Source organism: Gadus chalcogrammus, chromosome 19 (genome assembly GCF_026213295.1).
Source record: "Gadus chalcogrammus isolate NIFS_2021 chromosome 19, NIFS_Gcha_1.0, whole genome shotgun sequence".
Lineage (NCBI taxonomy): Eukaryota > Metazoa > Chordata > Actinopteri > Gadiformes > Gadidae > Gadus > Gadus chalcogrammus.
This window is the reverse complement of record NC_079430.1, coordinates 9497968-9510710: the sequence shown is the minus strand read 5'-3', so window position 1 is coordinate 9510710 and position 12743 is coordinate 9497968. Positions and strand designations below refer to the sequence as shown.

Genomic DNA, 12743 nt, shown 5'->3' with positions numbered 1-12743 from the left:
CGTAGTAGTAGGATCACACATGCTGCCCTTTACAATTCAGTACTTATGAAGAAGAAAAGGTCTGTGGAGAAAGACACCCACACACACAAATATAAACTTTGCTAGCAATCAAAAAACCACATACACACATACACACACACACACACACACACACGCAAACACACACACATATTGCTTGCAACATGCAACAGTTGGCCTGACCATCTCGGATTAAGCTTTTTTCTCTTTGATACCAGAGCTGGACCGATTGAGGTCTGTTGGGTGGTGAGTTTCTAGAAATGGGCAAGGGTTGGTTAATGTTACAATCCTGGTGTGGAGGAAACGGTGAACCCGGAGGTGAAACGTTCTTATTTCATCTGTTTAAGACACCAGCGGGCCCATTGTATCAGGAGGAAAAGTCTGAAAACCAAGAGAAAGATAAACCTTGCTTGACGACCTCGGCACTCAGTCGTTGACATCATAGCACGTACTTTCCGAGGATGTAGACGAAGACTTCATCCTCGGGATGGAGGATGCTTTATGTTTATGGGACGGTGGCGGCCATGTATTTGCGAGGCCACTGGGGGGGGGGGGGGTCCTCCGGTGTCACCCCCTCCCCCCCCCCCCCCCATAGTATCTGGAGGTTTTCCGCGCCCCGCCGTCTCGTGTACATCAAGGTAAAGGTTGTTCCCTGACCGTGAGTAATATATGGTGGCAAATGACTGTGACCACACACACTCCTCGTGACCTTTCAGAGACAGCTGCTTAAGAGCAGCGTTTTATTTGAATCCATGTCTGAACACCATGTTAACCCTTCTTCTACATGACCAGGCACCGCCGCATGTTCTGCTTTAAGGAATCATCGTTTTTTTGTCCTTTTTATCCAAAAGGGGACATGAGTTCAAGAGAAGAGGGTAAACCCACCCTGCCCCCAATGCCACCCCCCCCCCCCCCCCCCCCCAAAGCAAATAGTATCTGACGACTCATGCTACTTTTGCTATCATGATAATCTGCAACCTAAAGTGGATCACTTTCATTTTCTGTTCCCCCCCGAAAAAAAAACCTCTTTGGAAAATTAGCATTACAACACTAATTCAATTTGATTTAGAGTCCAATCCTCTATATTAGCACAGCACAAACTCATTTTAAAGTGTTCCGAGAACACTTGACAATTAATTTAGGAAAGTTTGCTCAATGTTGTTGTACTAAGGTTTAATGCATGATGTCATGTGTGCGTGGGGTGCCAACATGGTCCCTAGTGTGTTCCACTCCTGGCAGAATCGCCGTGGGTTCGATTCCCCAATATCAACGTTCTACCTGTATGCATCCTTGAGCAAGGGTTTTATGTAGTATTTGAGCGTCTGATCAAATGTATATATCATGCCAATCACACACACACACACACACACACACACACACACACACACACACACACACACACACACACACACACACACACACACACACACACACACACACACACACACAAAAGTGAACTCAAGTAATTAGTGGGCAACTCCAAAAGGAACCATGAAAGTTGTTGAAACAGCAATTCCTCACTGAAAGGAAACAAGTGGAAAATGTGTGTGTGTGTGTGTGTGTGTCTGTGTCTGTGTGTGTGTTTGTGTGTGTGTGTCCCAGACTCACAACACTGTATGAAGAATGCCGCAAATATTGAATGTTTGTTTCCTCCTGCCTTTATGGTAGGTGGTGATGCTTGGCTGTCAAAGCGTACATTTACAACAAACAACTGTGGAAGAAGAGAAAGGGAAATATTGACATTCCTGTGCGCCTGTCTCCATGGAAATCCAATGAGAGTCGCATTCAGCCGTCGTTCAGGGTTTCCTACGGCAAAATAATGTCGGTTGACCCACAATATTTACGTTTTATTCACTTCAAATGAAACCAGTAAGAACCCAACCTTTTGAGTGGGTTTTCTTATTTTACTTTAGAGTTTGTTCTGTTGTCGACGGTGTCTTGTGCTGATGTGGAAACCTCTACGGTGGAGACCGGCAGGGTGTTGAAATCCCCATCCATCCATGCTGTGTGTGTGTGTGTGTGTGTGTGTGTGTGTGTGTGTGTGTGTGTGTGTGTGTGTGTGTGTGTGTGTGTGTGTGTGTGTGTGTGTGTGTGTGTGTGTGTGTGTGTGTGTGTGTGTGTGTGTGTGTGTGTGTGTGTGTGTTTGTTTTGACCTGGAACTTAGGAGACCCTTTCATTTTGTGTTTGGGGGTTGTTTGGGTCCTTCAAGCAAAGCAGTTCCGACCTTTTGGACCAAAGGAATCCGGTTTTAAGCCTGGGTGAAAATAAACAGACAGAATATACTCGTAGGCTATATAATATATCCTGTAATATTTAATATAACATGATATAATGGAAATAACAACAGCCCATGAGAACGTTTTCTTTTTATACATAACTTTAGTTTGGCAGTGTGTACAACTTAAAAAAACCAACAACACATTGATTTTGGAGAACATTATTTTTTATGAATGTTCGTTTACGCACGCAGTTGGGGATTTAAAACCGTATTTGTATGGTCTTGTTTACGGTAAATGGGGCTCTACAGGCTTCTTCTATTATGAAATTGTTTGAAAACCCATCGAGTGTGGGCTTATATAAATAGTAACCGCTAGAGGGATACACTGACTCCTTCCATAACTCCGCAAACACCGTCCTATCACTGTGTGTATGTGTTTGTGTGTGTGTGTGTGTGTGTGTGTGTGTGTGTGTGTGTGTGTGTGTGTGTGTGTGTGTGTGTGTGTGTGTGTGTGTGTGTGTGTGTGTGTGTGTGTGTGTGTGTGTGTGTGTGTGTGTGTGTGTGTGTGTTTGTGTGTGTATGGGTGTTTGTCTGCGTGCGTGCATGCGTATGTGTGTCCGTCTCTGTATGTGTGCGTGTGTGTGTTTGTGTGTGTGTGTGTGTGTGTGTGCGCGCGTGCACGCATATACCCGCTTGGACCACTGAGTAAAAAAAATAAAAAAGGACCGTCCGTGAGAGTAGCCTACCTGTGTGAAAAACACACAGCAGACCCGGAACATTTGAAACACGAGTTGCTCTCTTTAAAAAGAAAAAAGGAAAAAAAGAGACTCGCAGAGCCACCAGCCTTCCAGTGGTGACTCCCCAGGAGTGATCTCCTCCACAATCAATGAGGATCGCGATGCTCACGGCTCTCTCTCTCTCCTCTGTCCCCTTCTCCTCCTCCTCCTCTCTCGCCTCACAAGATCATTTCATGCATCTGCAACTTTTCTATACAGACCACGAAGCAAAGCAAGTTAGGATTTCATTCTCTGCAGCCTTTTTTTTTTGTCCACTCTTTTTTTTTTAGGGGGGGGGGGGTCATTTAAATAAATACCATGAGAAGAGGACGGCTTGCTTTCACTTTTCTTGGGGATGTAATATGTGGTGTTTCAGTGGTGTATTGTAGGTAGGATAAGGAAACGACAGCATAAAAAAGGTGTGACAGGCGCCTTGGAAGACAACTGTGGATTTCTGCGAGCAACTCCTACAGCGTCCAAAGGGGATGAGGGGGCATCGACCGGACCCCCCCTTTTGATTGATCACTTATTAGTCATCCTCTTTGGTTAAATGGGACCATTGAAAAGGCAACCGTGGAACTCATAGCCTACTAAATGAATCAAAAATTCCCGTGTCCCCCCCCTGCATGTCTTCTCCAGGAGAGTTTTTCTGCTTCAGAGAGGGGGTCGAGCGTGGTTTTAGCATTATAAAGAGGGAATAACAGCGGTGCTTTATGGCTCTGGTGTTTAGATTGGATTTACACAGTTTTCTGCGCTTTGACATGCGACTGTAAAAGAAGAGAAGCCACGCAACAAACTCGCCGAAGATCGCAAAGAGAGGAAGAGCAGAGAACATTGTGGACCTGTACCAATTTCCTCCTATTTAGTTATATCTGTTTTTTATTTTAATTTTTTCCCGTTTTTTTTTTTTTTTCTAATTATATTTTGTTACTTATCTCGTCTACCCCTCAAAATGAAACTTTGGGCATCTCCCTGCGTGGCTTGCTGTGCGGTGATCCTCCTCTTGTGGTGCTTCGGATCAGAGTGCGGGACGGTCAGAGAGAACAAGGGGAGATCCAAGAGGGACTTGGTGCGTATCAGGGAGGCAGCGAGAGCCGCCAGCTTCCCGGGGGCTTGTGCCACACGACTGCCCCGGGGCAAGCGCTCCGTGGCCGGCTTGGAGCGCCGGCTGCCTCGCCAGCGACGGCGCTCCTCGCAGGCGGAGGAGGATGACTCCCCGGGTCGGGGGGGCAAAGCCGTGTACTTCACCGGCTGGGGAGATCAGCTCCGACTGAAGCCCGGCGTGGAGATACCGAGAGGGAATTTCACCCTGGAGATGTGGATCAAACCCGAGGGAGGTCAACGATCGCCAACGGTGATTGCAGGTAAGGGCAGTGTAGTGCACATGCGAGTAGTAGGCTGATGATGATAATAAGCCTGATAAAACAGCTGTTGTTTTGAACGCCAAACCTTCCAGATAACACACAGATCATTAATTCGGGTGATGGGGGTGAAGACTGACATTATTACTACTCGGAGACCACGTTGTGGATCAGCAGAGCAACACGCCGTTTCAGAGAGTTGAGCGTGAGTTCAGCTATCAGAGCAGACAATGATGTAATGCTCTGAAAAGTACAGCAGAGATCATAGTGGGTGCAAAACGTGCAGATGGTTTCATCGGATAGATGCATGACATTTATTTTTTTATTATTAACGACACAGGGCAAAACAATTTTAGATGGCAGATTTAGATACCCCTAAGACACTTTAGTAACATCCTTCACCTCCAGTGGTATATTGATATGATACACTTAAATCACCCCCCTGCCAACTGATGTCATTGTGCGTAAAATGTATTTCTGTGCGCGGACGGGCTATTTTTAAACTATGATGTAATGATGAAAACTTTGAACGTGAGCACGTCACTTCGGGTATATTCACGCCTCGGGGGTGGGGGGGATTCTTCTTTTGTGAAACTGTGTGCGGGAACACAACGCGCACATGCCGCAACGCTGAGGTTCTCCCCCTCAAAGCGACCCGGTGGGTTCAACCTACCAGACGCACACACTGACCGTGGGTGCTGACGGGATCGAGGCAGCCAGGGTCCAGCTGTGGCTTAACCTAACGTTTATGTACGTTTAGAGACTTAGGACGGATTTGTTTTGTTTTTTAAAGCATACATCTGTTACTTTGGACGCGTTCAGATTTTGGAGACTGACGCGTGACGCGTGAGTGACGGGTTGAGATAAGTAAAGAGCCATCACACCTAAACGCCTCATTTGGAAGGATGGAGAAAGTTGTTCTATGATAGGAAAGGGGTAGCCTCACGGAGGATGTTTTCTAGTTGAATTTCGACACTTGGAAGACTTCACACACGCATGCACACGCACGCACGCCCCCGCGCGCGCGCGCACAAAAAGGGACCATTACAAAATACCCCAACCAACGTTGCTTTTGGCTGTCCTTATTGGCTTAATGTACACGTATTAAGTGGTGAATCTGCAGCACGCAGGGCTCTTTTGCCAAACGTCAGCAGTGTCCTGTGTCAGGGGCTCGGATTGGCTACCGGAGTTACGAGACGAGGACCCGTGTTTAGTCCCGTGTTTTCCCGTGTGGCTGGCTCCATCCAAGGGTCCGAACGTACATAGTTGTGCTGCCTCGCTCCTTGACCGACCAATCATCGGTACCGCCACCTGGACGTATTGATCGGTGATTGGTTGGTAACGGAGCTGAGGTCCCGCCTACTGTACGTTCTGACCTTGGGACCAAGCGACTGCCCCTTTCCCCCGTGCCTCGGAACCGCGCTCGACGCTACCTGCTGTGTTTTGCAGCGGCAGCATCACAGTGGTGACGTGACCGCATCCGAAAAGCATTGCGCGATCCCATAAATTAAACGTCGACTTTATTTTCTATCCCTAATGCAATGCAGTCGGCGTCCGCCGTCTGTGCTCGATGAAGAAAGTGAGAATTAAAATATATGACCAACCCACAAACACACTTAGTGAGCTATCTGCCTTTATGCCAGCAGCTTTAGAATGTGTTGTTAAGGATAGTTTACCATCTGACATATGCGACCAGAACAGAGCCACGGAAACCCCTGTCTGCTATGGACTGCCGACAGGGGGGGCGTTACATACACTAGCCTACTCTAGCCAGCCACGGGAGGACTACCGCTTTGGCCGGGCAGGTTTAAACTCAAGTGAACTCAGAATTTACGACCTACCACATCCACATCCACACCGACAGACAGACAGACACACACGCACACACACACACACACACACACACACACACACACACACACACACACACACACACACACACACACACACACACACACACACACACACACACACACACACACACACACACACACACACACACACACACACACACACACACACAGCCGTTTGCATGCACATGGAGCAATGTCATCCATTCCTTGTGGAAGCTGCCTTGTGTGTTTGTGTGTGTGTGTGTATGTGTCAGAGTGTGTTATGTGTTTTGTCAACGGGTATCCCTGTTAATAAGGACCTACTGCAGACTTTTCCATCGATTTGCACAAAAAAGTAGATGCTCCCCTTTTTTAATTCTTACCCAAACATATGGAGCGAAGTCAAAACCACTATACACACATACAGTATATAGACACTACTAACGGCTAAGACACCTATACGGTCCATATCCCCAGGGTATTAACATCATCGTTTGGTGCCAGGGTAACCAGATAAAACAGTGTAAAGGGGTTGATATTTCACAAGGAGCGTTGACTCCCGTTAAAGTGCAATAGCGCCTAATCCTAAAATTCAATGGTGGGCCTGGCTGGTAGAACAGGACGACTCCCTTGTTTTGATCTCATTCTGGCTTGTTTTCTACAGCTGTTTTCACACTGATGCTGTTGCTGTTGTTTTGACCACCACTCTTTATAATCTGAAATTGTAAACTGTACGGATGGATGATTGTGTTTACTGATGTATGAATGTGTGTGTGTGCGTCTGTCTGTTTAGGCCTGTGTGTAGGTCTGTGTGTGTGTATGTATATGTGTGTGTGTGTGTGTGCGTGTGTATAGGTCTGTGTGGGTGGTATGGATACACATGTGCATGTATGTATCTGTTAGTGTGTGTGTGTTTGTGGGTACGTGTGTGCGTGTGCATGTGTATGTGTATGTATATCTGTATGCATGCAGTATGTCCACATACACATACGAGTGTCACGCGGTTTAAACGGGATAATGCGGTTCGCCTGGTCACAGGGTCACACATCTGCCAAACACACTCTCCAGAGTTGGCACTTCCTACGTCAACGTCGTTAAAGCATATTAAGGACTTCCGTTTGGGAAATTCGGCAGGCATGCCGTTTGAAGAAAGCGTGTGCGTACGGTCAGAATTAATCCCATGTTTAAGAACATTTGGAAGTGCAACCAACCAGCTGTAATTCAAGCTGATTAGCCCCTGTGCCTCTTGGGACAGACAGACAGACAGACAGACAGACAGACAGACAGACAGACAGACAGACAGACAGACACACACACACCATGCCAATCATATATATATCATGCCAATCACACACACACACACACACACACACACACACACACACACACACACACACACACACACACACACACACACACACACACACACACACACACACACACACACACACACACACACACACACACACACACACACACACACACACACACAGGATCAGGATCTGGGACCAAATGTTATGCAAACCTTGTTGTGCCCTATTAGCCCCTTCCATCTGGGTTTTGTCTGACTTTCCCGCATAGAAAACAAAATGAAAAAAGAGTCCTTTCCATAACATGCTGGGAACAAATTTGTGCACACCCTTGCAGATACAACCGTGATAAGTTGGCATGCTGTTTAGGTTTACGGGCTTCGCTACAATACAAAAAAGGCGGCCGCTTCTTTTTTATTTTTCAATGATTTCTTTGACAAAAGTGAACAGAATGGAACCTGGAGAAGAGGCTAAACTGTTAGACTATGTGTAGCCATTATCTTTGAACAACGTGTTATTAGGGGATGAAGATTCAATTTATATTACCCTGCCACAACAACAAAACAACTGTAGTACCCAACTGCCAAAAAGTAGTTGACAAACCCTTTAACCTCCCCCCACCCCCAAAAAAAGTATTTAGTTCCATCACGACAGTGTTTGTTAGCATGTGTGGGAAAAAAAACGCTGCAATCCATTGAATGTAATGACACAGGTTCAGCTTTGTAAAGGGGGGCGTGGGAGGAGGACGGGGGAAGGTCATTATAAGTCTAAAACAAGGATAATGACATAGAGTGACGCAGACGCATGACCCGCACCCAACGAGTCTGACATGTTAGACACACTCAGGGGGGCTGGTGTTGCATAGGTTGATGGATTTCAAACAAGGCCTGGAACCTTTATGAACCTATTTACATAGCCCAGGATAATTGTTCCCCGGGACAGGGGAAGCAAATAAGTCAGAGCGTTCCGCCGCTGGCCCACCTAGCCTGGCTCGGCTGTGGAGCCGTTTGAAGCCCTGCTCGATCAATGGGGACTGTGCTCATGGCCTTGTGATGGCGCGCCGTGTCGAAGGGGGTCAAAGTATCAATGGAATTTTACTGTGGCCCTCCAGACGTTTTGGCATTCTCCAACACCTTAACACAATTGTACACAAACGTAATTGTACACGCCCACCTCCCCTCCCTTCAGCAACGTAATCTTTCAGAACGTAAAATGAAAGTCTTCATTGTCCCCCAACCCTGCCGGGCCTTTTATGTTTTACCCATGACACCTTCTTTGTTTCTTTTCCTTCTCACATTTATTTTCTTCCTCTTTGCGAGCGTGTTTTTCTAAGAGAGAGAAAAAATGGCAAATCTATACAAGGTTGCCTTTGAACTAAGCAGAAACAACTCTGTGCTGTGAGTGTGTGTATGTTTGTGTGTGCGTGTGTTTGTGTGTGTGTATGCAAATACCATTTGTCGTGCACACATCCATGCATAAGCACATACACATGTAAACGTGAGTGCATCTGCATCTGTATCAGTGTTTGTGTGTGTGAGTGTGTGTGTGGGGGGGGGGGGGGGGGGGGCGTTTGTGCGTCACTGTGTCGTGTGTCTGTCTGCATGAGCATGTGTGCATGTGTTTGTGTGTGTGTGTGTTTGCGTGCATGTGTGTATGTGTGTGCTTGCGTGAGCCCAACTAGTCTGGAAAAGGTGTTCCGTGATTAACTGTGATTGCCCTGCTGTGATTGGCTGTGTGCTGAGATTAATTGAGCATGGCAGAATTATGGCAGCTGTTTACACTGGGAGCTCCACAAGCGTTTCAAGAGAAATAAGAGAAAAAAAAAACTCAGGGTAGCCTTGAGTGCATTGGGTGACATATGTTGGGTGTGGCCTCCCCCAGCCCCCCACCCCCCAACACTGAAATACGTCCTCCACCCCAGGGGAGCGACCTTGACTCCCCCTGAACCCTGTGGTCATTCTGGGAACGTCGGCGGCCATTACAATATCAAGTTAATGAGTTCAGATCAGAGTGGGCTTCTCATTAGGGTAGCTTTTAATGCTAACTAGATATTTGTGAGGGAAACCATTAGTCGTAGCCACTAGGTTGAGCGGCTTAAGCTACCCCCGCATGAATCAATGGAGTGGGCTTTTACGCGGGCCAGTAGACTTCAGGGGTTGGAAGGTGATGACGACCTGATAACTGATATACTTATTATTTCTAATGATTTCTTTTGGTTGCCTTAGCCATGTTAACATGAAAGGTATTCACTAACATTGACGCCATTGGCCGCAGTATATCCTATTCAGACCAGAGAGAGAGGAAACTCCTTTCCCATGTGCGTTAGAGACAGAGGAACACAGGGAATGTAACCTAGCTTAGTGTGATGCTTGCGTAGGTAGCATCGGGCACACCTGTTTTAATGCTGAGAAGTTATGTAGGTGTTTCTTGCTAACTCTTTGACCAAAACAGTTCACATGATTCCAGTCACACACATTTTAAAAAAACACATACTCACCATGGAAAAACACACCTGCAAACAGACAGGCACGCAAACACATTCCCGCACACACGCACACATACACTCACACACACACACACACACACACACACACACACACACACACACGCAACCAAGTGCCCTGAACAAACAAACAGTTAGCATCCCCTAAGAAGTGAAAACACATTACCATGCCGAAGCAGGCGTGCATGTTCCAAGTGAAACAGGAAAAAGGTGTTTTGGTGCCTCTTGAAAAACAAGGCATCTGCAGAGAAGCAAGCCTCTTCTGGCACCCTGCTGGGGAGGATCTTTTACGCAAATACTTCAAATATACTCTGTGATAAGGAATGTCGGGTCGGGTTTCCCTTCAGCAAAACCTGCATTTAAGCCCAATTCCTGAACAATGCACCCTTGAGTTGTATCAGGCATATTTGTCTTTTCTGTATTAGATGGAGGGTCCCTGACAGTTTTATTCAAACTCACTTGAGGAGCAGGTCGGAGTTAAGAAGCTATCTCAAACAGGCCTACAGGTAGACTACGGACAATGCGCTTCACACCTGGATGATCATTGCACCCCAACCATGTGTGTATGCCAATTATGGCACCCACTGCACTCCTGACCATCCCTGGAAGGAGGGATCCCCCACTCTGCGTTCCTTCTTCAAGATTTCTTCCTTGCTGATTAAGGGAGTTTTTTCTTGCCCTTTTGGGGGCTTGGGTCAGGAGTGTGCCATTAATATTTGGCCTTTTGAGCCCTTTGAGACTGTAATGGTGATTAAGGGCTATACAAATACAATTGAATTGCACCACTAGAGCACTGTACATACAAACAAATGACCAAATGGACTGATCTTGTCATCTCCGTCTCTTCCTCCACTAGGTCTTTACGACAAATGTTTCTACGCCTCCAGCGACCGCGGCTGGCTGTTGGGCATCAAGGCGGTCAGCGAGCAAGGCAACCGCGACCCTCGCTTCTTCTTCTCCCTTAAGACGGACCGCGCGCACAAGGTGACCTCCATCCACTCCAACGCCCGCTACACACCTAACCAGTGGGCGCACCTGGCCGTCACGTATGACGGCGTCTACATGAAGCTCTACGTCAACGGCGCCCAGGTGGGCGTCAGCCGTGAGCAGTCGGGCGACGTCTTCAGTCACCTGACCAAGAAGTGCAAGGTGCTGATGATCGGCGGCAACGCGTTGAACCACAACTACAGGGGGGCGGTGGAGAGGGTGGGCCTCTGGAGGCAAGCCCGGGGGCAGAGGCAGATCATCAGGGACATGCAGGGGCATGAAGACCCCCAAGAGCTCCCTCAACTGGTCATCCGCGAGAACTTTAGGTATCCGGACCGGAAGTGGCTCACAGTGAAAGACGGCAACTTCCCGAAGCCCGAGCCGGGGATCAACGGGCGCTTGGGGTATGCGGGGGGCATTGGCGGCGGCGGCGGCAGTATCGGCGAAGGATTTCTGGACACCACGTTGGAACCTCCACCGTGCGGCCAGACGGTGTGCGACAACGTGGACGTCATCAAACACTACAACCACCTGTGGAACTTCCGCAAGCCCAAGACGGTGCGGTACCGCGTGATCAACGTGTGGGACGACGCTCGCAAGCGGCCCACCGTGTTCGACCACCAGATCAGCCTGCAGCACCAGCATCTCAACGACGCCTTCGGGCCCTACAACATCACCTGGGAGCTGAGCGTCCACAACGTGACCAACTCGTCCCTCCGCGACCGGCTGATCCTGGCCAACTGTGACATCAGCAAGGTGGGCGACGACCTCTGTGACCCAGAGTGCAACCACCCGCTGACGGGCTACGACGCGGGGGACTGCACCTCGGGCCACCGTAGCCGCTGCCCCGAGTACAAGCAGGGCAACGGGGTGTGCGACGCCGAGTGCAACCTGGAGAACTTCTCCTACGACCTCGGCGACTGCTGCAACCCCAACGTGACGGACGTGACCAAGACGTGCTTCAACCGCTCTTCGCCGCACAAGTAAGATCTTTTGTGTTTTCGTTATGGTCGTGTTGGATTTGGTGGTTATGGGCCATTGTTATAATTGTTTTGGAACTGTTTTTGGAAATGTATTTGCTACATATGAGGCTATTCTACTGTACTCTGTGCTATGGTAGATTACTAGAATGAATCAGGCATCCGTTTTTCCAGGACCTAACCCTGGAGAAAAGAATTACATATACATGTATATTCCAGAGGGTTTCGGACCCTAGCTCCCAGAATACCCAAGGATCTGGAATGCAACCTTAGTGCCTTGACACAACTTTACCTGATACCTCTATACACACACATTTATATCATATCTATATATATAGTATATAATATAGATGATACCCTCTATATAAGTAGAGAGAGTATATTTGGGAAGCATGCGAAAAGAAAATACTGCATAATGATTGGCTGGCTTTGTCTACAGTACAACTCTCTCTCTCCATGGCACTTACATCAGAAATTACATTTTGGACATGGATCCCCTTTTATTAAGCTTCTCTTTGCGAGCGGCGCTATAGCAACATACATCATATAAAAAAATATGAAAATGGATAAAATACAACCGAAAAAACAAAGAAAGACATCCATAACCACAAGGCAATAAGTTACTGACAACTTAGAAAGTTCCTTGGCGTACCGAGGCAAAACAAAACACAGTAGGCTGAGACATTTTGGAAGTATTTGGGGGGCCTTCCGGCTTCAAACCCCAAAATGACCAAAACTGGGATGATGTTCATGTCTTT

General features: G+C 47.6%; 1 protein-coding gene across 1 annotated transcript in view; it reads left to right on the top strand.

Moving 5' to 3' along the window:
* The first annotated feature begins 3084 nt into the window (after positions 1-3084).
* pappaa (pregnancy-associated plasma protein A, pappalysin 1a) overlaps positions 3085-12743 on the top strand; it is a 64986-nt gene continuing 55327 nt past the window's right edge. Inside the window, exons 1-2 of the mRNA XM_056578978.1 lie at positions 3085-4376; positions 10875-11988. Coding sequence (XP_056434953.1) covers positions 3965-4376; positions 10875-11988 — 1526 coding nt within the window. The 5' untranslated portion in view covers positions 3085-3964. The remainder of the gene's footprint in view (positions 4377-10874; positions 11989-12743) is intronic.